We start from the raw sequence: 27,025 nt of genomic DNA, 5'->3' as shown, positions 1-27,025 counted from the left end.
TTTTTGGGGAACAGACTAAAGACTTGTCTTGCCAACTATAAGGTAGGGTTTTAAAGATGTGTGCACGACCCTTTAAGTGACAAATAAAAGTACGGGAGTAGAAACAAATATTTAAAGAATTTCAGGGTTCCTGAAAAATATGCACAAATATGATTCACGTAAAGCGTCAGTACCTACGTGTCATCAAACGTCTCGCACGTGCCCTTAGAAAATAATGCATGATGGCGCCGCGTGCCAACTCGCGCTTTAATAGCTCATTACAAGCATATAACTAACGCAGTCTTAAACACTGCTCTAAATAATTCAACTCATAAATCACGCCGAACAGCGGAAGTGGAAGACGAGTTATTTGTTTTAAATTTCCGCAACCAGACAAGTTTTTAAAGTCGACGCGCTATGACAGTCGATAACGCGAAAGCGTATTTCCAAGAATATGCACATAGCTCAAAAAGTAGTTCATGTAGCCGGTACATATAGATACATGTTTATAATTAGCAATTAGCTCAAATGTGGCGTTTCGGAAGGTAATTAACAAGTCGTAGGCGAAGACAGGGCGTGCGAGCGGCAGGGCCGCTGACGGATGGCCACCTCTCACCACCCGCTGGATATGACTAATACGCGCTGAATTTTACGACTCCTAACTTCGATGAACCATAAAATTTAAACCGGGAACAAGAAATTTTACGCGTATTTTATTCTGGCACGGGATAAACTTGGGTCGGCGAAGAAAGATGCTTGATTTAGAATCAAACTAAGAACGAGATGTGTCGAGATAGATTGTAATTAATGTTAGTGACATAATTGAAATATAACGAGCGTCAGCAGCGCGGTCGCGTCGCGTTTGACGGATCAGCTCAGGTGTCAGGCCCTAAGGGATCACGAGCAAACATGACAATGGATGAGAATCTGTCTTGGCAACGCGCGTTCTTATCGGAGCCATCGTGCCCGAGCATCATATCTTTAGTGAGTGCAAATACTTCGCAACGGACATTAATGGACTTAGATGATAAGTGACGGCTGTTGTTGCACATAGGGCCAAACAAAACACGCGTAGGTATCTAATTTGTGCGATTGTTCAGTAAATATATATGTAGTGTGGTGGGATTGCGTAAAGATTAACTATTTTATGGGTTATTGAGACGTCTTGATTTAGTGCACGCGTTCGAAAAACTCCTCTGGTCCGTCTCGCCGAGTGGCATGTGCTGTGTATCTGCTCAGTGATTATCCAATAAATCTGGGCATTAAGGAAAGTTTTCTTTGATCGGTAGCGTTAATATGTTTTCGATTTGGCGTCGGGACGGCCAGCAGACCGGCCCGATTGCGTCAGTCGCGCTGACATCTTGTGGAAACTGTCCACGGAACGACAACATATTCTATAAGCGACCTGATTTATAGTTACAGGCGGCGATCAGGAAAGTGTCTGCTAAGTCGGTTAACGCTTCCCGACATTGATAAGTTGCATGAATATAGGTGTTGCATTCACGGGGTCTAAATACTCTAAATGCTAAGGTTGAATCATAAACTGTTGCTACGCCGTCTCATCCTATCAAGTCTAGCCAAAAAGAATTTTTTCTGGTGGAAAAATCTAACGTAAAAAAGAACAAAGCTAGCTTTGATTTATTCTTGAATAAGTTTGTTGGCACGTTTGATCGATGTTTTTGTTTGGAGGAGTTTTCATACACAAATACCAATATTAGTTTTAGCTCTGTACTTTACAAGTTTACATACACTGTAAATATACATTACTTTCTCGTCTTAGTCATACTGCACAAAAACAACGGACCAGAGCGGTTGGTAAAATTATAAATATATCGAATCGAAATGCCTGCACTTACTTCAGAGTTGATTGCCAAAACATCTTCTAAATGTCCAAACTTTTATTGTCGGGATCGCGTTTGGCGAGTGACAGCGTGTTACGTCGCACATCCAGCCTTCGAAAGTCTGATTCACCGGAGACACTTTTATTCGCCACGGAAATATCTCCGACGCGAAATTAGGCGTCCTTGCGTCCAGTTTTAAAAGTAATAAGGACAATAATACCTACATGACATGAGTAAATCTGTACAGTGTACAAGGTGGCTAACCTCAATGACTCGTCAACTTCGTCAAGTCGTGTAAGTTCCATCGTACATGACTTTTTACGTACATTCGAGAATGGACTGTTGCGTAAATTGCAATTATTTTATGTATAAAATATCATAGACTATAGCGACAGTTCCAGGCAGTAAAAGAAAGGCAGGTGGAATAGGCACCGCAGTGTGACTGTTAACGCCGAATCGCGTCTGTCGCGTCACGAGACAAAAGTCGCCGTGAATCTAGCTGAAAAAGGTTCATTCGTCAATGGTGGTATAGTATCTATATTGAGAAGAACAATTTGGGTGTATCAACGCTTAGTAAAGAGGGCAGTTTACAATATCGTGCCAAATTTACGGCGAAACTAGAACTGGGCCAGTCACCATTAATGTGCTATTTTACGTGATTGTTTCCAGATCACATCAAAGAATTGTTTGTGCAGATACAAAGCAGAAGACGAGGAACGACGGGTGGAGACAGGCGGCAGACTGGAAGATTAAGACCATTTGAATTGGGATTTTATTACAGTTCAGGCCTTGTGTTCCCATCGTCGAGCGCTGGCGCATAGCGAGGGGACGATTGGAGCGGGCTAACTAATCTGTGTATACGTCGCAGTTGGATCGTATAATCCGCCGTATTACATTACGGCTAGCCGTTTTACAAAACAGGGGCGTTTTGAAATGCGGCGGTTCGACGATTAGCCGGATTGAATGCGGCTGAATGAAAATCCGCCGGAATGTATTCGGCGCTATACGTTCTTCAACACGGCTAGCCGTAATGTAATACAGCGAGTCATTAGCCGCCGCTTTGACAGTTTTTAGTTCCCATTTTTAACACTCGTGGCGCTGCCTGACATAACAACAACAAACTATAAAAAACGCTGGGGTGTCCATCAAATCTGGAGTTGGTCGGACTGTTTCTTTTCAAAAAACATTTCCTTCACAACTTAACTAGACGGAGCCCTGCTTCGCGGGGCTCATATTTCTGAGCGGTTTGCCCTTCGGGCATCTGAAGCTACCTAACGAACCTAACCTACCTACCTATTGATTTAGTGAGACGTCCGTGAAAACATTACACTTTGGGGAAAAAAGCGTAGGTAGGTAAGTAGGTTAGGTTCGTTAGGTATCTTCAGATGCCCGAAGGGCAAACCGCCCAGAAATAGGAGCCCCGCTTGCGGGGCTCCGTCTATTTAAGTTGTGAAGGAATTGTTTTGGAAAAGAAACACATGTAGTGCGGTGGGACCATGGTAAAAATAGATTAAATTGCAAACATTGTCAAACTCCGGTTACGTAGGCGACCGAAAGAACTGGTCACTCTACAATCTAAATAGTAGATACGATGCGGCTAAACGTAGGCCGCCTTATTGAAGAACGTATCGCAATGACAATCCGGCTAATCGTCGAACCGCCGCATTTCAAAACGCCCCTGTTTTGTAAAACGGCTAGCCGTAATGTAATACGGCGGATTATATGATCTGACTACGACATATATACAAAACGTATAATTTTGTTTAAAAACATATTCACAAAAGAGTTTTTATTCTTTAGTTTTTTTATCATTGCTCTTGTATGTGTTCCAAATACTAATTGACGTTTTGTATCCTGCCTTTTTTATTATTTCCTAAATATCTTACACACACACACACAAACGCACGATTACAACACAAGCGTAATAGACGCCATTAAGGTCATTAAATACATACCTTGATAATCAATATCTCGACGTAAAGGACACATTTTATTACTATTCAGCACCGATGTCAAACGAAGACATGATATTTCGTCTTACTGCCCACATTAATTCCTTTGATCAACATAGGATATTATAAGTAGATAGAGTCTGTTCGGAAAGAGAAGAGTCGTGGAATGTATTGGACCCCATACATTCCACAACTCTTCTCTTTCCGCACATACTCTATCAATATGGCCCGGTAGCAGTAACAGCTATAGATACTTAATCGGAATTCATACTTAGGTACCAAGGTAAATTATCTATGTACTGGTTCACCTTGGGCCTTAAGCGATCCCTTGCTATCAATGCTCGCTTAACTGATGGGAACAACATCCCAGTTCCAAAAACTCGAAGTTGTCGGTACGTTATTGCTACCGTTTGCTTGCGTAACAGTTTCTTACACAAATCGAAGATTGTTTAGCTTCGTATACTGCAGTGAGTGGGCGCGAGTCGGAAGTGGATTAGATACGAATTATAGCCCGTGGCGTCGTTAGTAGGGCACTTTATTGCCGACGATGACATAAATTGACATAATACACGATTCTTCAGCCATAATACATCATTGAATACTCTGGCTTTTGGCCCATCATACATCACTTGGGATGGGTCGGTTACCTTCAAGTATGACAACTAGCCCCGCCCTGCGGTGTTGGTAAAAAATATAAATATGTCTGTCTATATTAAAAATAGTTACAAAATTTAAAGGCCAAGAACAATTCGTGCCTCCAATAAGGGTTTAAGTAGATGACGTGAAAATATACTATATTTTTCTGTATATATTTGACGATGCCTGTAGTTATTAATTAGGTATAGCATAAAACAAAATTTAGACAAGTCGAAAATATTTTTTTTTTACACCGAATGCCGATAAGATAAGTTCTGCGAAAAGATCATTGTAATGATACAGCAAGAGTTAGTCAATTTTAACAACAATAACAACATGTTCCAGCCAGCGTAAAATAAATTTGTTCTTTATCCGATTTGGCTAACATTCACAACGAATATCCTGTGCACAAAACGTGTGTCCGTATAAGGCGGTTGTTACGTTGCTATGATATCAATAAATTTAAAACGCATTCGCAAAAAAAAAAACGATGAAGATAAATGCCCACTCGCCGATAGGAAGTAATACAAAGTTATTGGCAAAGGTAACGTTGTGAAATAGCGCGGTGAGTCAGGCGCGTATTTAGAGCCGCGGCGAGCCAGCCCCTCATGTCGGCCTAAACATATTCTAATAGGGTAATTCTGAGTTTATTGGACCTCTGGGAGCCTAGATGACAATTGTACATCGACAAATGCCAAACGAAAAGAAAAAATGTATCGGGAAGACAGAGACTACGAAAAGTCACGTGACTCTATTTTAAGTTTCGAAAGGAATTTTCTGTCAACGATTGTCATCTTGAGTAGGTCACCTGATTAGAGTGATTTGTTATTGTTTAGTTCGCTATAAGTGATACGTGCGAAAAATAATTAAAAATTATATAAAATGTCAATAGTCAAGTCATATGAGTAGGTAATTATTGCAAATGTTGCAATTGCAAAATTAACTTTTCATTCTAAACTCAGACAAATTACGCCAACGGACGTTGTGGTGTGACTTTTTAGGGTTCCGTAGCCAAATGGCAAAAAACGGAACCCTTATGGATTCGTCATGTCTGGCTGTCTGTCCGTCCGTCTGTCCGAGTATGTCACAGCCACTTTTTTCCGAAACTATAAGAACTATACTGTTGAAACTTGGTAAGTAGATGTATTCTGTGAACCGCATTAAGATTTTCACACAAAAATAGAAGAAAAAGAATAAATTTTGGAGGTTTCCCATACTTAGAACTGAAACTCAAAAATATTTTTTTCATCAAACCCATACGTGTGGGGTATCTATGGATAGGTCTTCAAAAATGATATTGAGGTTTCTAATATCATCTTTTTCTAAACTGAATAGTTTGCGCGAGAGATACTTCCAAAGTGGCAAAATGTGTGTCCCCCTCCCCCTGTAACTTCTAAAATAAGAGAATGATAAAAATAAAAAAAATATATGATGTACATTACCATGCAAACTTCCACCGAAAATTGGTTTGAACGAGATCTATTAAGTAGTTTTTTTTTAATACGTCATAAATCCCCTAAATACGGAATCCTTCATGGGCGAGTCCGACTCGCACTTGGCCGCTTTTTAATTTTGTATAGGTGTGTGGCCATCTCTCTAGGAAGAAAAAGATAGATTGCCAGTTGTAGTCTGTATGTAAAAACGTGTAAGAGAAGTTTAGGTAACTATATGGAAAAGCTCGCCGAAAACTAGGTAGGTATATGATAGTAGTGAATATGGCTGGAATTAATTTATGGCCATCGTGTTATCTATTGCCATCACTCCCGATAACAATTTAGATGTTTTAGGCGACTTAATATTATTGATTAAAATGGAATAGACAAATGAGATACCTAAGCACATTTGACTGGAGGAATGACTTAAAGCATGTCATTTAAGAGAGTTCTAAGTACCAGCTGTCTTCAAAATGTTTAAATAAATACGTGAAGAAAAGCGATGCGCTCTCGCGCATAGCTGGCAGTCGTCAAGGCGTACTTATGTAAAGTATTCGTTTGACTGACAGGGACCGGTGTAAGCGATTACGCGGTGGTAACACTGAACATAACGCGAGTTAGCGTAAACGTAGCGGCAGCGGCGCCGGTACGTGACGCAGGAGCGAGCCCCGACCTACTTATGTCGTCGAAAAAATCAGCAGATGTTCAACTTTGAGGCGGGATATATCGAGCGGGGCAGAATGTGTTGTTCCGAATAGAAATAAACTTGTCACATATTTTGATTGTATCTAGAGCGGGCGGTTAGTCATAGCGGCTGATGCCAACGGCCCGGCGGAGTCGACCGCAGCAGCTATAAAGGCAAGGCAAGCGTTCCAGACCAAGCTGATTCACAGGAGGCGCCGTCTGCAAAATGTCTCTACACTAATTATTTACGACCAATGTTTAGGTATTGTGACTACAAAAGAATCGACTTATCACGAGATCACATTTAATTTCGTGCTAGATTAATAAAACCACGGCACGGCGTAGCTGGAGGACGTAGGCGAATAAAAAGTTGCGGTAATTTTCTATAATTGCTTAACAGAAATACTCCCCACTATCATTGCAGCCTACGCTCACTACGAATAAACTCGAGCGCACGTGCTCACCCGCTGTTACATTTCAACAAACAGTTCTTTAAGGGTCCCCTTGAAATAGTACGAGCTCGGTACTCGTTACGTAAACAGAGTTATTTTTGAATCTTCAAAGGGGGTTGTTTTATTAGCATCACTTTGAGATGTCGCTACCATAAAATAGTTAACAATGGGAATAAATTTAGAGCGGTCGTAATATTGGACAGCGTCCGAGCGTTGCCGCTAAGCAGAACTTGTATTCATATTGGTCATAAAGCACAGACGAGTGTTCGAATGTCCAATCCAGCTTAAACATGATCTCCTATTATTCATAATAGGAATACCGAATACCCTGTACGGCACGCCGCACTAATGTGTCCATATTAGCGCAGCTCAAATTGGAAAAGGAACCCAGACTATCCACCATCTGTCTTTAACGAGTACTGAGATACTTCGGTCATATAGCTCGCAGAGACCCTGACAATTTGGAGAGACTTATGGTGATGGGAAAGGTGGACGGCAGACCGCCTAAAGGACCAAGTCCAACGAGATGGTGTGACCAAATATCCGCCCAGATGGACATCGCACTAAGCAACGCTTTCCATCACAAAGCAACTGACAGGGAGAAGTGGAGAGCTGCCATCAGGAAAACTAGTATGCGGAGTCACGATCCTCAGCAGTGAGGGACCGAGAAGAAGAAGAAATTATTCATAATTGTTACGAGTCTCTCTCTGATTGGTACTGGTTACCTGAGTCGGCTGCGCACGGAATAACAGCCAAGAGAACGACGGGGTCGTCGTGGCCATAGGCAGAGATGGCCGGGATTAAACTAGCTCGTATATTTAATTGTTTACATCTGCGGTGTACGCATCGCGCATCATATAGTACATTATTGTCGAGGTTCGGAAGTAGCTACTTGCAGGCTGAGGATTCGTTTTAAACGGACGACCTTGGGAGTCCGTTTAATTGAATCCGAAGCCAGCAAGTAGCCTTCCAGCCGAGTCATATATAGTGCTTTTCTCAAAAATGGTGCAAGAAATAGAAATATTTTACAGAACTTACAGAAGCAACGTTCTAATTTTCCATTAATTTTCACAGAAAAAAGTACAACCATTAAAAAAATTAGCTTGCCGCCTTTAAAAAAAAAGAAGTGTATTTTTCTGCTGAAAATACGCCAAACTATTTGAGACACCTAAATAGTCGCGGTACCAACATTAAGCCTGTAACAGAAACAGATATCTCTTTCTCGCTCTCACTTATGGGTGCGACGCTCCAAGGTCGCGGTGCGGTGCGATAGTCTGTTATAGGCTTTATAATAATAAGTACTGATCATCTGTTTGGCTGTTTAAGGGACCTATGCCTTCATTTGATATGGCCATTTGAAGTTTTAAAAAGTTTGGAACTCGTTAAATAATGGAATTTGTATGCGACATTGCAGTCCCGAAATCGAGACTGCAATGTTTTTAACTTTTTAATTTTTTGAATGACCATAAACTACGCACTTCGCGACCTATTTTTTAACCGGCAACGTCGACTTTGCCGTCCATTTTTGAGAAAAAATAATTACTGATTCATCGGACCGGGAGGCGGGCGCGCAGGGCGCGAGAGCTTTTGGCATTGCCTTTTGACAGCCGATTATTTCGCTGTCGGCGATCGTTAGCGGTGATTACTTTACGGTGGAGAGTTGGGCGTTAGTAGTATTTATCGCAGTTAGCTACATTGACGATTAGGATTCCAAAAAGGTGACAGAAAAAATGTAAACGTAGTTTAGATATAGCGCACTACAAAAGTGCGGATCATATACAACTGGCAGGAGAATAATAACATTTATCATAACTTTATTATAACTTGCTGAAAGGGATTGCGAGAGTAAAGTAAAAAATTGAAGGAAGGAAATTGCTGAATTTAAAAACAATTGCGGGGCGGCGCAAAAAAGCTTACCTACAATAGAAAAATTAAAATATTTTTTCTACTCCCGTACTTTTATTTGTCATTTAAAGGGTCGTGCACACATCTTTAAAACCAGATAGGGTTAAAGTTGTCAAAACAACTCTTTAGTCTATTCCCTAAAAAAGCATTTGTGCATACACGCAGTATCTTTTTGGCTCTTTTACAATACTTCGTGTAATGGCCACTTAAAAAATACATTGTTGCCAACCTTATAGTCATAAGTCAGTCGCAACGCGACCTTGGTTCGTCGCACCCATAAGTGAGAGCGAGAAAGAAATATATCTTTCTCGCTCTCGCTTATGGGTGTGAATGTCATATCTGACAAATAAGTGAACCATAGACATGTTTTTTTTTAATTTCATTCATTCTTTTCCCGCTCGTACCCTCCATTCTTTGCTACTTCTTGAATATTGTGAATCTTGAATTTGAATACTATTGTGCCTGTCGAATGAAAACTTAACTTTTGTGTTAAAAAACAATGTGTCTTTCAAGTTAAAATGGATGAAGATAAAAACTTAGTGTCTACGCCTGAAGAAATATCAGTAATAGCACAAGAATCACTAAAAACAGGTAGATACCGTAGGTAGAAGTTCACTAGTTGACATGAAAAATATTTGTTAAATTTACAATTTTATTTAAAAGTGTTTGGTCGTAGAAAAAGTATTGTATGCAACGTTGTTTAACTGAGTCAAAAAATACTCGTGGCGTCTTTATTAACAATTTTTAATAACAAATTGTTACTCACGCCACTCGCCTTTTTTGACCCCTCTTAAACAATGGTTGCATAAAATACTATTTCGGATTCTAAAGGCGTTATCATAAACGTATCTGAAATTAACAAGCCGTTGATAATCGTTATTGTTAGTCCCTATTAGATGCGTCATTTTGGTATTGTATTTATTAGAATGTGACAAAACTTTACAGGGATTTCTTAAGTTTTATGAACAAAGACGTAAATTAAACCTAGATTTTATTCTTTCTACTACATATATCACAAAATGGCAAGGATTGCAGTTCTCCCAGCATAGCATCTCCCAAATTAAAAATGGGATCAATCAGAAAGGGTCTTGCTTAGACATTAGTTCTAATCTAAATCAAATTATGAGGATTATAAATTATATTCTACAAACCTCTTACACAAGTACCATTACAACAGGCAATTTATTCGGAATATAATAAAGTGGAAAAAAGGAGATGATTCGCATAACAAGCATTATTGTGTTTAAATCGCAAGTAGCCTGAACTGCCAGGCCAACCAGGGGCCCATTTCTCGAACGGTATTAGTCTAATATTATTAGTGTGTTGCCGTGGTAACCCATACGATTTGACAGTTCGTGGACTAATAATATTAGTCTAATACCGTTTAAGAAATGGGCCCCAGGCCAGCATAGCCATTGATAAGAACACGGTAAGGTCGGTAAGTCTCTCTAGGCTAAATTGTTATATATGTCACCGTAAAATTGTAAACACTCTCATATTATAATCTCGCTAGTTACATTATAAACTGACGGTAGGGAGATTATAATCTAACCTAACCTACGTTAGATTATAAGCTAACGGGTTCACAATCTTACGGTGTCATATATACGAGGGGCGTTCAAAATATTCTCGGTATTGATATCTTACAACCTCTTCTAAAATTTCTTTCGTTACTGGCCGCTAAGGTTTATTTATAGGTTTAACCGAGATGTTCTTTTGTTTTTCTGCAATTGCTGAACAAACATGAACATCATGTGGGAATTGACAATGTTAACTAAATTAGAACATCGATGCGTGATAAAATTCTTGACAAAACAGGGTAAAAATCAAAAAACCATAAAAGAGGAAATGGATTGTGTTTACCGTGAGTCTGCTCCTTCTTTATCTACCATTCAAAAGTGGTCAAGCGAGTTTAAACGTGGAAGGGAGAGTGTTGAAGACGACCCTAGACCTGGCCGGCCTGTAGTAGCTACTTCACAAGAAAATATTGATAAAGTGGAAAAACTTATATTGGAAGATGGTCGAGTGAAGGTAAAATCTATAGCACAAGTAACCAATCTCTCTATTAGTACCGTACATGATATTATCCATGACCATCTTAATATGTCAAAAGTAAGTGCAAGATGGGTTCCGCGAATGCTGACTCGGCTTCAAAAAGACATGCGTGTAGCTTGTTGTTCCGATTTTATTGACATGTGCGGTGAAAATCCTGATGAGATGCTGCAAAGAATAGTTACTGGAGATGAAACCTGGGTTCATCATTATGACCCAGAGAGTAAACAAGAGTCCATGCAGTGGCACATTAAGGGTTCAGCTCATCCCAAGAAGTTCAAGGTCATCCCTTCAGCTGGCAAGGTCATGGCCACGATATTTTGGGATTGTGAAGGAGTATTACTGATCGATTATAAAGAAAAAGGTGTAAATATCACAGGACAGTACTACGCTAACATTCTACGTCAATTAAAGGATGCAATCAAAGAAAAGAGGCGAGGAAAGTTAACCAAAGGTGTTATGCTTCTGCATGACAACGCCCCCGTCCATACTGCTCATATTGCCAAGGCAGCTATTGTTGAATGTGGGTTTGAAACTGTTACTCACTCACCGTATACTCCGGACTTACGAGGGGTATTCAAAATATTCTCGGTATGAGAATGAAAACAAACAAGTACGAAAAGTTTGATATTTTTATTTTTCAATATACTCCCCCCCTATGTTCATACACTTAAAAGATCGATCAATTATTTTTATTAATCCTGCATAAAAATATTTTTTATCTTTGGTGTAAAAATGCTCCTCCACTGCCGCCTTCAATGCTTCATCATCGGAAAATTTATTTCCACGCAGATCCTTTTTAAGATTGGGGAACAAAAAGAAGTCGCTGGGGGCTAAGTCCGGACTATACGGTGGGTGAGTAACAGTTTCAAACCCACATTCAACAATAGCTGCCTTGGCAATATGAGCAGTATGGACGGGGGCGTTGTCATGCAGAAGCATAACACCTTTGGTTAACTTTCCTCGCCTCTTTTCTTTGATTGCATCCTTTAATTGACGTAGAATGTTAGCGTAGTACTGTCCTGTGATATTTACACCTTTTTCTTTATAATCGATCTGTAATACTCCTTCACAATCCCAAAATATCGTGGCCATGACCTTGCCAGCTGAAGGGATGACCTTGAACTTCTTGGGATGAGCTGAACCCTTAATGTGCCACTGCATGGACTCTTGTTTACTCTCTGGGTCATAATGATGAACCCAGGTTTCATCTCCAGTAACTATTCTTTGCAGCACCTCATCAGGATTTTCACCGCACAGGTCAATAAAATCGGAACAACAAGCTACACGCATGCCTTTTTGAAGCCGAGTCAGCATTCGCGGAACCCATCTTGCACTTACTTTTGACATATTAAGATGGTCATGGATAATATCATGTATGGTACCAATAGAGAGATTGGTTACTTGTGCTATAGATTTTACCTTCACTCGACCATCTTCCAATATAAGTTTTTCCACTTTATCAATATTTTCTTGTGAAGTAGCTACTACAGGCCGGCCAGGTCTAGGGTCGTCTTCAACACTCTCCCTTCCACGTTTAAACTCGCTTGACCACTTTTGAATGGTAGATAAAGAAGGAGCAGACTCACGGTAAACACAATCCATTTCCTCTTTTATGGTTTTTTGATTTTTACCCTGTTTTGTCAAGAATTTTATCACGCATCGATGTTCTAATTTAGTTAACATTGTCAATTCCCACATGATGTTCATGTTTGTTCAGCAATTGCAGAAAAACAAAAGAACATCTCGCTTCGAATTATACTTTTTTTTAATGTCAATGAATAAACCTTAGCGGCCAGTAACGAAAGAAATTTTAGAAGAGGTTGTAAGATATCAATACCGAGAATATTTTGAACGCCCCTCGTAGCCCCCAGCGACTTCTTTTTGTTCCCCAATCTTAAAAAGGATCTGCGTGGAAATTAATTTTCCGATGATGAAGCATTGAAGGCGGCAGTGGAGGAGCATTTTTACACCAAAGATAAAAAATATTTTTATGCAGGATTAAAAAAAATAATTGATCGATCTTTTAAGTGTATGAACATAGGGGGGGAGTATATTGAAAAATAAAAATATCAAACTTTTCGTACTTGTTTGTTTTCATTCTCATACCGAGAATATATTGAACACCCCTCGTACCTAAGGACTGTTCATTTTATTAAGCGGACACACAAAAAAAGTATAAATTACATTTTTTTAAATTCTGGAATTGCTTTATTTAGATAAATATAATAAAAACGGAAACCAATGCAAAACATTTTAATGTAAATATAGGATAATATAATAACATCGGTAACATTTTCGAACTTTTACCCGGTTGCGCCGTTCAAGTGCCTGCACATCGATTTTTGAGACTTTTCGACAAGTTGTAAACAACATTCGTTTGAATTCTTCCAATGTTTAAGCTTCTCATCTACCCTTTTTTAAGTGCATCTTCACAATGGTCTAGTACCACTCGATGGGGTGGAGCTCCGGGCAATTAGATGAGTTGACTGTTTTTGAACGAAATCAATGTTTTTCAAATTAAGTATGTAGCTCCACTGTCTGACCAGCATAGTGGGCACTTGCCAAATCAGGCCAAAATGAAGAGGTGACATTATGCGTCTGATAGACGGAAAGTACTCGTTTTTGGATGCATTATTTTCTGTAAATGTCGCAACCAAAGTTCATGTCGTAAAATAGAACAAACTTTTTAAGGCCACAGGAACCAATTGCCTGCCAGACAAGGACTTTCTTCACGAATAGGTCAATTTTGATGTTACTCTCTCGTCGAATATATGATCTCCTACAACGGCATGGTAGCATTGGGGCCATTGGTAACGTACTACAGCAACATTTTACGCATTTTCCGTTGTCCATTAAAATGCAACGAAATTTATCTTAATGTAAAATGTAGTAGTTTTCCGCTTATTTTTTCGATTGCTTTCGCTGCTCTGCAATTCTTTTGGCCATTTTTTGCTTTTTATGGGTCCATTTATTGTATATACTTCCTATATTTTAATCTGTGTCTACTCTAACGCCTGCTGTCTTAGCATATATTTGACTATTATGGGAACAAATATGTAGCAATTGATAAATAAGGGATTGATAATTATATTGTTATGAGTTGTACGTCAATTGATTTTAAATTCGCCGATTAAAAGAGGTGTAAGAGTGTCCGCTTAGTAAACTAAACAGTCCTTATTAATCACCCGCGTATCAACTCACTCCCCCATCTTGCCTATTTAGATGATATTCAATTATTCACTGACCGTATTACGAGTACATGCTGGGTTAAGTAACAAACAAGACCCAGTTAAATAGCAATAATAAGTAAGTATTACGAGTAATTACGATCTAACATTTCATTAAATTGTATAGAATCGATTGCGAAATTGTCCGGAACAGCGTTGCTCTGTATATGGAGTGGCCTAAAGAATATGTATCGGCAATTCCCACTAAGACTTATTTTTTTGCTATACTTTTGACCCATAATAGTCACCGATATTAAACTTTCGTGAGACATATTTTAAACTGTTTATACGACAACGGTTTCACTCACTTCAAAAAATAAAATAAAAAATAAAGTGAGTGAGTGAGTGAGTGTAACTTCTAAAAATTCAAGTGAGTGAAACCGTTGTCGTATAAACAGTTCATAATAGTCACGTTTATCGCGTGATAAAGACAAAATAAAGTATTTCATATTTCGCATGGCGTTTATGTACAGATAGGTACCGAAAGTCTTTTCTAAGGACAAATATGGACTAATAATTTGGGGTCAAACTTACACAGATCGACCTACCCCCAAACTAAGCAAAGCTTGTACGGTCAAGTAATTAATTTTCAGTACCATTTCGTCTGTACTATGTATTTGTCTATGACTATGAACATTTTCTAAACCATAGCTAAGTTTAGTTCATGTCAGTTCAAATGAAACGTGGAAACAGGGAGACTTCTGTGTACTGTGTGACAACTTGGAGAAGGACTTCAAGGAATACATTGAAGACTTGTTTCTATTACAACTTTTTTGCACTTCAGGAAATGCTTTAAATGCATTTTTCGGGACATGTCTATTTTGAAGCTTAAAACACGTGCATACTAGACGTAGGACCATACGTTTAGTCATACTTGACTTGACAGTAAGTATCTTAAAAAGTTTGAAAAGCAAACCACCAAAAATTACTCACTCATGAAAACGTCAACAAACAATTCCAATGTATCCTGTTGCACTGTTATAGAAACCTGAACAGAACAGTCTGTTTTAGGCATCTCACTGGATTATAATAACATCGGGATGTCCCTACTACACTGTTTGTTGTCGCGAGCCGCGTGGCTGCACCCGAGTGCAGGCGTGCACTGAGACGCGAGACTGTGCGACGTCGCCCGGCCGTTCGAAACCTCCCCAATAACCTTAAATTAGATTAATTGTATCTGGCTGATTCATGCTTGCCGCGCATCGTACTGTGACACCAGAATAATGAGCTAGCTCAATATGAGTATAAAAAAAAAATGTTTTGTCGTTGGTTCAATGAATTTTTCTATAAGTCATCCTGCATTTCGGTACCTTGTAACTGTCCAGAACTGACATTTACATTTGAGAAACCAATCTGTTGTTAATTTTTTTTTGTCCACAAAAATACCTACACATAATATCAGACACAGTACAAAACAGCAAAAATTCTTACATCATTTGTTGTTAATTTGAAATTAGTATAAGATTACTCCTAGCCATATCATATCAGTAACAACACTGATTTAAACTTTCACGATTTTTACACATTATTAAATTATACAACGGGACTTAATCGCGTATCTAAGTTTTAAGATTTACCTCCGACGTTTCGAGGACGGCGTTGTCCCCGTGGTCTCGGAGAAGACTGGCTTAAGTTGACATCAGCATCGTCTAACCGCGCGAGTTTTTCGAACTACCCGCACTTGGTCTTGTTTATCCGCTTGAACGTTTTGCGCACTAGGGATGTCACTCTGTCGACACACAACACTAACGATATTCGATTTATCGACTGTCGATATTCGTTTACGCTTACATTTACTAATGACTGGATTCCATGTGGATGAGATCTTGAAACCCTCGTCCCGATTGAAATTACTATGTTTTTTGATTTCAATGGCTTCCCGTACTTTCCTGCTGTAGAAATGACGATCCGTGGACAGGATTTTAGGGTTATGCAGCTCAATCCAGTGGTTTGGTCCTGACTCCAGTAAATGCTCAGCCACGGCAGACTTGTTCACCTGACGATTTTTGACAGCTGCAATATGTTCCTTAACTCTTTCTGCTATTGTGCGCTTTGTTTCTCCGATATAGGAACTACCACAACTGCAATCAATTTTGTAAACGCCAGGTGACTGATACGGAATAACGTCCTTCGGTGACCTTAGGCTCCCTGCTACTTTGAATAAAGGAGTGTACACCGTCTTTATAGAGTACTTTCCAAGTACCGTGCCAACTTTATCGGTTACCCCTTTTACATACGGCAAAAATGCCGGTTGTTGCCATTGAAATCAAAAAACATAGTAATTTCAATCGGGACGAGGGTTTCAAGATCTCATCCACATGGAATCCAGTCATTAGTAAATGTAAGCGTAAACGAATATCGACAGTCGATAAATCGAATATCGTTAGTGTTGTGTGTCGACAGAGTGACATCCCTAGTGCGCAAAACGTTCAAGCGGATAAACAAGACCAAGTGCGGGTAGTTCGAAAAACTCGCGCGGTTAGACGATGCTGATGTCAACTTAAGCCAGTCTTCTCCGAGACCACGGGGACAACGCCGTCCTCGAAACGTCGGAGGTAAATCTTAAAACTTAGATACGCGATTAAGTCCCGTTGTATAATTTAATAATATCAGTAACAGTTTTAAAACTAAAAAAATATACCACTACGAGTTAGATTTTATTTTTACGGACCGTCTAATGACAACCAGACCTAGTCTTACTCATCTTCTTTATCGTTTCCTCATGATGACTGCAAAAGTAACCAAATATAATGTCCCCATTCCTACATGACAGACGTCTTTTGCTAGGCTCCTTTCGAGCTCGAGTGCTGGTCAGAGCGCATACTGTGCCAGAAGTATCTAAAAGGCGCTACTAAGTAGGTACGCTACCTAAGTATTGTATTTTGTCTAAGTTGACTGATTCGTCTGTAGTTGGGAGATACCAATTTCTAATCTAAAAAAGTTTCAAACGATAAACGGGAATCGATGGATACTGGATAGCTCGCCGATCAAAGGCCGTTACTGTATAAAAATCAACACATTTGTTTATTTGATCAGCGCATAACGGCCGATGCTCGTGCGTCGACGGTGCACATGAAAATATTACGACTTTTATTTACTTTAACCACATCGATGTCTGGATGAGTCAGAGGCAGCCGGGGAACTATGCGGGATGTTGCGAGGACGAATTACGCATGCGACAAAATTTCACTGAATTTCTCCTCGATGCTTTTCCAGCGTTGAAGCGAGGCGAAGCGGGGAAATAGATCATACGAATTTAACTTTTCGGAACATTTCATGGCCGCTTGAAAGAAGACTAGCAGCTTTATAGTACATTACATACCTTGGGAGGTGAATTCGTAAATGCTCCAGATCGCAGGTGTTTGTGGCCCGAACCGAAGGTGAGGGCCATAAATATGCGATCTGGGGCTTTAGGAATTACCGCCTGTGGTTTGTCTAAAGTTTCATGTCTTGCCTTGGCCAGGAAGTGAGATTTTCTTCTCGCGTAGCGGGAACGCGTAGGGTGACGTAAAAGTAATTTTGATACTCTAAAAGTCTAGTCTTGACAGTTAAACGAGATAAACAAAAAATATAACAGTACCTTCTGCCTTCTTCCCGCGGCCCGCGACTTAATCAGCGTGGGCTGATGATAATGATGATTGATAAAAACTATCTTATGTCTTTCCTCGGGCCTCAACATAATTTCATCTTAATGACAGACAGAGTTACTTTCGCATTTATAATATTAGTAGGGATTACGCACTTCAAAGTGAAGTCAACAACGCCAAATACGAAGATCGTGACGCTCAAATGTTTGAAAACAAATTGTGGTCAATATTGTTTCGCCACAAAACTGGATTTCAGCCAAACACCTCAAACAAGTTCGTAACATTTTTCCTTTGTTTAAACAATCAAACTTTTTAAGTGTAACTATAACTAGCCTCCAGTAAGCTTTTGTTTTGTGCTGTTCTCTATTCATTCATACATCTTAAGCCCGATAACTCGAGCAAAGGGTTTTGACACAGACAAGACATCCTCTAGACTGAGCATAGTAACGCTACCCCCTCTGCCACTTATACGGTAGTTTTACTCCATCTTCGAGTTAATCCCGTGCCGTGATTGGCCCGTGTCTTTGAACGGACCAATCACGGCACGGGATTCGCTCACCTCGTCCCCCCGCACCCCCGTATTTTTGGCAGCATCGCCGTATTCATGAAATAATTGCTCTAAACTCCGTCTAGAGGATTCCTAGTCTATGGGTTTTGAAAATTAAACTAAGTATATGTGACGCGCGCGTGGTATAGGTGTTTAAAAATATTTGATTTATCGGGTTTGACCGCTTATATCCCTCGAAATTATTAAGGTTCCTAAAACTATAAAAGCAACGCTCTTAATTTACCATAGGTGGATATCATGATATCCACCTATGGTATGTATATGCATGCAATAAGGTTTACGATTTTGAGTTAACAATGTGTAATCGGCACCACAGCAGAGTAGTAGAGTAGCACACAATAACATGTCATGTAATAAAAGCGAGATTTTGAAATATTAGTGATCTTTTTCCAACCAACTATAAGTATGGACTAAAAGTAATTTAAATATTGATTGCCTTTTTTAGAAATAAGTAGGGTATATTATATACCTAAGTCTGTGTGTATTTGTGCAATCATTCACCCCAACTCTACTGGCGACACCAATATTAATATATTAAGGTTTGAGGCAAAAAGGATGTTTTATTCGTCACTATAAGATGTCAAAACGCAGTATGCGACTCATACTCAGTTTACTCAGTTACTGGATATTTTTTATGGCTGACACTGACAGTCATAAAAATATCCAGGCGATATGTAGGTACCTGTGTAAGTACCTACCTACGCATTTTCTAAAGTAGTGGCCATATGTTGCTGCTATAGGTAAGTACTCCTATAAGCATTAAAAACCCCACACGTGCCGTATTAAAGTGATTAATGACAATAAACCCCATTACTCATCCAATAATATTATTATTGGCGTCACATTGTATAACGATATCCATAGGCTTGGAAATGCGTAATTTTCCTCGGAGATATCTGTCTGCATGCCGATGCCGCGGCGGAAACGGCGGGTAAACAGAAGACGATCCGTCTAGCCATCTGCGACCGTCGATACTGACGCGACATGTGCTTTTATCGTACTGTTTGTGTTATGGACACTGAAATGACGGAGGAATTTGTTTTCGGCGTTGAAATTTAACGCGTGAATCGAAGAGGGTTATGGAGTCTATTCTCATAAGTCAACATATTTTAAGACTGACTTCTGCCATAAAATTAAAAAAAAAACAACAGTTTTTTGAAGTTGGTACCTAGTTCTGAATATTTAAAACATTAGTGAAACGACTGCTCATAATTTTGATACTTACAGCTAAATTATAGCCGCGGAGAAGGGCGGGGATGTTCTAGCCGAAATGAGTTTTTTTTAATTAATTGATTAAAAAATTCAAGAACAGAGGACATAGACATAGTGTTTCTATGTGTGTATAAACCATATTTTGAAAAAATGGCACTTGCTTAGAGCACAAATCTTTCGAGAAATGTTAGAGCATAGTTTGAACCGAAATGAAGAGAAGAAAATTGAGTAGATATTCCAAAACGTTAATGCTCAATGATTTTCGTTCTCCGGTTACATAAATATCCACGCCCAAAAGACGGCACTCAAATGTGACCGGCCACTCACATTTGATTAGCAACCGCAAGACACCGCGAACGCTTCCTGGACGCTCCTTTTAGTTTACCGAGAATAAAATAAGGAACCGCTGTTAACCCAGGTCTAACAATACTCGGGCATCGGTCGTTGGTCCCGAGCTTCCTAGAAGCTAAGCGGACACGGTCTAAAATAACTGCCTCTTCCGAGTGAGTCATGCAGCGAGCCGCATCTGGACCGAGTTGCTTTGCTTTTGTATGCATCTAGTGTTGAGATGCGTGCGCGCGAGCGATGTACGGACTGCGCCAAAAACGAGAAAAACGGGCAAGCGCATGTCGTGTTTAGTGTAGGGTTGCGTTGTATAAGAAATTGCTGATGACTGTATCGTAAAATTAAGACATTGTAAGATTTATATTTTATCACATTTCAGTGTAATTTATATCCATATTGCAGTCGAAATAAAAAGGAGGCGCGCAGATACTTCAAAACGATGTCTATAAAACACTTAAACTTACGTGTCGAGAGAAAAATTCTGTCCCACGGACCAAGTCAAATTAAACCTTATATCAATGTGAGAAAGACAGAAATGGTTAATCTTGGTCAATACCTTTGTAAATGTTTATTTGTACAGAAACAACGGGTTGAAAAATAGCTTTTTCGCAGAAAATATGAATCAGTAAAATGTATTTCGGAATAGCAAAGCAACAAATAATTTAAAACCACTTCGCTAACGTGATTTTGTGAAATTCTGACTTTCCGGGAGAATTTCAGTGGATACCTACCTACCTAAAGTATTTCAAGGGCAAGACAATTGTTAATGTATAAAAAATACTACGAGTTCTTGCAGACTTTCCTGTTTGTCGCAAAAGAAATCGTTTATCAGAATGGGTGATGAGAACCATTTGTTACATTTTTATAGGGGCAGTGGCGCCATTGCGGGTTTTCCCTGATAAAACATTTTTATTAAGTATTTAATAATGTTGGGCAAACATCAGGCACTGTTGCTATACCATATTATTATTTTCTATGAGACTAGATCGATTGTATGAGATGGTACTTTAATATTTATTTTTATTTCTGTATATCCTTTCCCATGTACTAACAATAATGTTCCGGACATTTAGGGGGTGTGCACAGAGCCGAAGCCAACACTTTTGCTAATTCAATAAAAAAATATGCCGAGCGGTCTTCTGTCTTTGTCCCGTGTCACGGGACTGAATGTATTTTTATATAATTTATAGGTTATATGACTTATATGAAATGAATTACCTACGTCCTATACGTTTACGGTCAAAATACAGTAAATAAATAATAAGTTTTTCTTATGAAATATTTGACTGGTCGGTATTTTTTCTTAAATCATCGCAATGCACAAGGATACTTATAGAAAAATCAAAGCATTATATTCAGAAACTAATTATGTACCTACAAGTAATAAAAAACCTACACAGAAACAATAAAAAATCTAAAAGCAATAAAATTATAGATTCTATTTCCGTATTTACAGTTTTACGAGTAATAAATGCTAGGAGGTATGTCACTCCAATGTAATTGTTTAAGAGAGAGAGGGTATATCATAGCTAAAATAAACGTACAGTTGACGTCAAAAACTCCTTTGTAACGGCGAAAAGTATAAACATATCTTTGAAGTAGACTCGACTGTACCCACTATGACAGCTATTTCAAATTGTAGAGTATCAACATGACCAATATCGATAGGAATAAATGGACTATTTTTATACACAAATGTTTGGAAGTAACGAAATAAAATTCATAAATATGTATCCAGTTATTTTACCTTCTTTCAATATCATATTCGAATGGAGCTCGGCTTATCTCTGAAGAAACAAGTTTTCGCCACTAATCAAACGATACATACTTACATATAACATTGTTTTATCTACAGCGATTGTATCGTATGGCATCAGGCCGGCAATGCATCACTGCACGTGAGTAACCGCTCCGAAATAGCCAAGTCCTTTGCAGGACCACAGTGACTCAGCTAGCGATCATTAGTCGTTCGCAGAACAGATAGCTGGTCTTCCTGTACAAGCTGCAACTTGAATGACTAGTTCTACACCTAATTACGTTGCAATAAGATTGACGAATGGTCAAATTAACGGTATGTTGCGAGTTACTACCAGCCAAATGGGTTCCGTTGATGAGTTCTGCCAATGTTTATAAGTCTTTTTGATTTAGAGTAACCTCTTGGTCTTTTGTTTCTGTTGCATTGGCATTTTAATGATCGCGAGTCGTTACACTTTAGATTAAATTGCTTTGGACAGATTTAAGATTGGAAGGGTGTATGAGCCATTCAATTACAAACCTACAAAATGAGCAATGCCGCATTTTTTATATAAAAAAATGGCTTAAATTAAAGTTTGATGCGCGTCCAAAGTGGATATTGGATAATTTATATTTCAGTAAAATACCTATGGTCCAGTTTTTTTTATTTACGGCAGGTACCTATGGATATTGTTGATGCATGACGCTTTGTTTAGTGGAATAATGAATGAGAATTTGAGAACTACTATAATAGAAAAATAAAATAAATTATACACAAGGAATTATGCAAAAAATAAGCTTATTTACTTAGCATTTTGTGCTCATGACTTTTGGTTCAGGCAATGTAAATCTTAAATCTTTACTGACTCGTAAAAACGTATGTGTATTAATAGCGGTTCCCAGAAACTTCAGCCAACCTATCTATCTCAAACTAGTAAGGATTATGCATGTTAGTTGCTCTTAAGCTTATGAGACTTTTTATATCTGACAGAAGACTGCAGAAATATCAACGCTCAAATATCAAGCTGAGTCATCGCGGTACGAATCCCAGTTTCCTGTATCTTTTTGAAATGGAACGCTGCTATATATAAACATAAACATCTCGAATAGGTCCCGTGATGTGCTTGTTTGTTTACGAAGTTTTTTCTGCTGCCGTGAAATGGTAAACAGGGGTAATATTTTGAAGTTCACAATTTTACCAGAACAAGTCTTTGGCGAGGACAAATAGGAATATGATTTGTTAGTTAATTTAGTTATCCAGTCAGTCCTGGCGAATGCAACTTGACTATTAACATTTCTCTCTTACAGGGTCATATACATATGTATAACAGCCGTTATTCCTATTTAATTTTGTGCTTATGGAGAGACGACAATCGGATCCCAAAAAACATTTTGCTTTTTACGGATACGGAATTAGTACGCCTCGGAGTTTTATTTTTCCTATTAAAAAAAAATATAAAAAAAAAACTTTGAGGCATACTAATCACATGAGCAGTGCCAGATTTACTGGTATTTTTTCTGATTTACTATTTACGTGATCAACTGATCGGGTGAATTTTGGTTGTCAGCTGGCGATATGTGTTTTGAATGTGGTTTTACATTTGACAACTGAGGGGAGCAGATTGTAATCCGCTCCCCTGACATATGTGACAACATTTCACGGATCAACGAGAGATTTGGTTTTAAAATAAGAAGCAGGATGACAGACAGAGTCATCGAGATTATATTTTTTTAATAATAAATTAAAGTATACTGCTTTTTTCTAACATAGTAGCGACATCTGGAGAAATGAAGTTAAAGTTCACTCATCACACACATGCTAAAAATTAAAACCTTGAATTTTGTCTTTGACTTAACCGGGAAAAAACACGAATAAGCAAGCAAATTTGACTTAAAAATATGTATATGCGAACTATTTGTTGTATTTTGAATGTATGGTTTTAGAATGCATTTCTATTTCTGCTTTACATTCGTAACGTAACCCAATAATAAAACAAATAAAAGCATCAGGAAGATAAATAAATAAATAAATAAATAAATAAATATTATAGGACTTTCTTACACAAATTGACTAAGCCCCACAGTAAGCTCAAGAAAGCTTGTGTTGTGGGTACTCAGACAACGATATATATAATATACAAATACTTAAATACATAGAAAACAACCATGACTCAGGAACAAATATCTGTGCTCATCACACAAATAAATGCCCTTACTGGGATTCGAACCCAGGACCGCGGCTTCACAGGCAGGGTCACTACCCACTAGGCCAGACCGGTCGTCAAAAGAAATGAAGTTCACACATCACACACATGCTAAAAATCAAAACCCTGAATTTTGTCTTTGACTTAACCGGGCAAAAACATGAATAAGCAAGCAAATTTTCATTAAGAATATGTATATTGCGAACTATTTGTTGTATTTTGAATTGTATGGTCTTATGATGCATTTCTATTTCTGCTTTACATTCGTAACTTAGCCCATATTAAAACAAATAAAAGCATCAGTAAGATAAATAAGTCATATTAATTTACTTATTTACAGCCAATGTCATTATATATTGCGGAAAGCAATCCAAATTGGATCATCCTTGTATTTGTAAATAGCATAGTTCTATTAATACGTATAGCGGCGACAAGCACCATCTAGCGCAATGTCCTCGCACTTTTTCTTACATTATGAAACGTTTCGTCAGTTGAAGGCTGTGGATGATACAAAGATATCAATGGGATGTATCTTAATCACCGCCTTCTGTGCTCCGGATTCCTTGGCATAAGGGAACATAAAATCTAGAGTTCATACAGACCAAAACTACATATAGTCGGTATTATCAGTCTAATATTTAATTAAGTGCCCTTTTTACGCATTTTTGTATGTTAATATAGACTATATAGAGTTCAGTTTCAATGGTGTTCATCCTATTAAAATAATATTAGTATAGTACATTTCAATGAGTCTACGGCACGCTTTTGCTATTGATATCATTTTTCTTTGGCCTAATTGGAAATTTTACGCGAAAGTCTGCATAGGGGGCGCCACTCCCGCAATAAGTCACAATCTAAGGGTCTACCGCAAACGAGAGTCGAAATTTTGATATCTAATCTGCCACTCTTGCATATTGGATTGGAGCGATAAAGAGGCAGATAGCTGAGTTTCGATTTCGCGTGTCCCGGGTAGGCCCTTTGTAAACAAACCGCCTTGATGTATCAATGTCATATTTTTTATTGTCAGTGAAAACTTGTCAAAAAACAGTTTAAGGTACAGTGTGTATAAGTTACTCTATGGTATACTTAAGTCACTAGTCCTGCACTCTGGCGGCAAAACATTGCAGTAATACTCCCTATTGTCCCACTGCTGAACATAGGCCTCGTTCACCAGCCGACTATGTGCGTCTTTCGGCCAGTTGTTAATAAATATGTCTTGTCAGCCGTCTCATCTCCCTGTAACGCTCACGCTCATCTTGCACCGTCCTACACACTACACATACACAGGCCCACTTGTTAGCATATATGTATACGGCTAAAATGCTCAGCCCAGCCCTATTTGAGCCTAGCCAGGCGTGGCTCACTCCGCGATTTCGTCGCGTCGCAACAAGTACCTAAAAGTACATCCGTCCCACACCAATTCTGGTGGCTAGCCATAAGCCGCGCGTGGCGCTGTCGCCACCTAGCGGTCATATCTGTCCTAATCGTAACAGACGCGTTTTGTTAGCGAGTGAATCTTCTGTACCTAGTACTATTATTTATTCTGTCGCCTAGCAGATTTTTCGTACTTCAAAAATACAAGTTAATGCACTTGTAGAGGGCATTGTGATATTCCCAATGCAATCGATCTTTTTAAGTCCTAATTAGGGTTTGCACGACGGATCCGAAATGTATGGGAAGATCCGCGGATCCGGATAATTTCATACATTCCGGATTGCAAACCCTAGTCCTAATAAATTATTTAGAATATCTTCAAACTACGACCTCTTATCTGACCCGCGTAAAAGAATTGGAAGAGCCAAAGGCCAGGCCAGATAGTTTTAGAGTCTTAAAACTTCGATGACCACAACGTAATCATAGTATTTTAGCCAACCGTTTTATTAAGTTCGAGGAAAATAAAGCGGAATACTATCCAAAAATAGAACGGTTATCCATGTGTTCTGTTTGTAGTGCAATGATCATTTTCAAGGTTTCAAAGACAATAGAAAAAACTTACCCATAGTGATGAATTTATCGAATCCGGCCATGTTCTTGACTCCGACGTAATCGTACAGAGCTTGGTCATCTTGGTTGAGCTCCCACGCGTTCTGAAAATAAGCACTCAGCTTATAACAAAAACAAGGTCGTCTCTTACCCTATATGCGATTTTACGATGAATAAAACTGATTTGGTAAGCATTTGATAGTAGTTTATTCTAATATGTTGCAAGCTAGGTGATAAAGATAAATCAGTGTATTCATATGACGTGGTGTCTTACAATGTTACAGAAAATTGAATTTATACATTTACATTATTTATCGAAAAATCGAGTGCCGATAAATTAAAACACGACCGAAGGGAGTGTTTTAAATCGACACGAGTTGCGAATTACTTATTCGGACGTGTATCGTACGTTTTACAGTACATATGGCCTTTTAAAATTTGACATTCGCACGAAAAGTGCTATTTTACGCACTAGTGCGGGAAAATAGGACCATATGTACTGTAAATATATTTTTAATTTTTTAAACTTTTTTTTTAATACTTGGGAGATAGCGACAACCTCAATTTTTAGTTATTTAATGCAGAATATATTATTCCATAAAATGTATTTTTTGTAAAAAAATCCATTTGGAGCAACTTGTTGAGATAAAGTTACAAAACTTGGTGTACATTATCAGCATAATAAGTGTAACCAAATAAGGGGGTGCTGCTTCTTCTAGCTAGAGTTTGAATTTTTCTCATACAAACGTGAACCACCCTAAAGTACGTAAGAAGGACGACCTGTATGCATTAGTAAGACATTTTTGCCTTGTTGCTCCAAATGGATTTTTTTACAAAGAATATATTTTATGGAATAATATATTCTGCATTAAATAACTAAAAATTGAGGTTGTCGCTATCTCCCAAGTATTAAAAAAAAAGTTTAAAAAATTATAAATATATTTTTAAGCCTTTATAAACAATTTAGAACCTTGATTTTTTTTAATGAATTACTATTAGGTGCATGTAACATCCTAATTCCAAAGAAATCGAACCACTAGTTTAGCTACAAAAAAATAAAAACTATATTTTAAAATTCTTTTTTTTTTTAGCTAAACCAAGGGGATCCTAGGCTTGAAATTTGGTAAAACGGTATCTTATAATAAGACAACTAAACGCACCTAAGAAAGGTGTACAGTTTCACTATAGTTTTGCGGCCAGACCCTTTCAACTAAATCGGTTCAGCGGT

At 38.5% G+C, this 27,025-nt stretch overlaps 1 protein-coding gene across 1 annotated transcript in view; it reads right to left on the bottom strand.

Moving 5' to 3' along the window:
* Positions 1 to 27,025, bottom strand: part of LOC134654021 (mitogen-activated protein kinase kinase kinase 7-like) — a 43,212-nt gene that overhangs the window by 8,932 nt on the left and 7,255 nt on the right. The window contains exon 7 of the mRNA XM_063509408.1: positions 25,811 to 25,901. Within this exon, the coding sequence (XP_063365478.1) occupies positions 25,811 to 25,901 (91 nt within the window). The remainder of the gene's footprint in view (positions 1 to 25,810; positions 25,902 to 27,025) is intronic.

Source organism: Cydia amplana, chromosome 14, assembly GCF_948474715.1.
Source record: "Cydia amplana chromosome 14, ilCydAmpl1.1, whole genome shotgun sequence".
Lineage (NCBI taxonomy): Eukaryota > Metazoa > Arthropoda > Insecta > Lepidoptera > Tortricidae > Cydia > Cydia amplana.
Note: the sequence above shows the minus strand (reverse complement) of the source record. Positions and strands in the feature narration are given on the sequence as shown.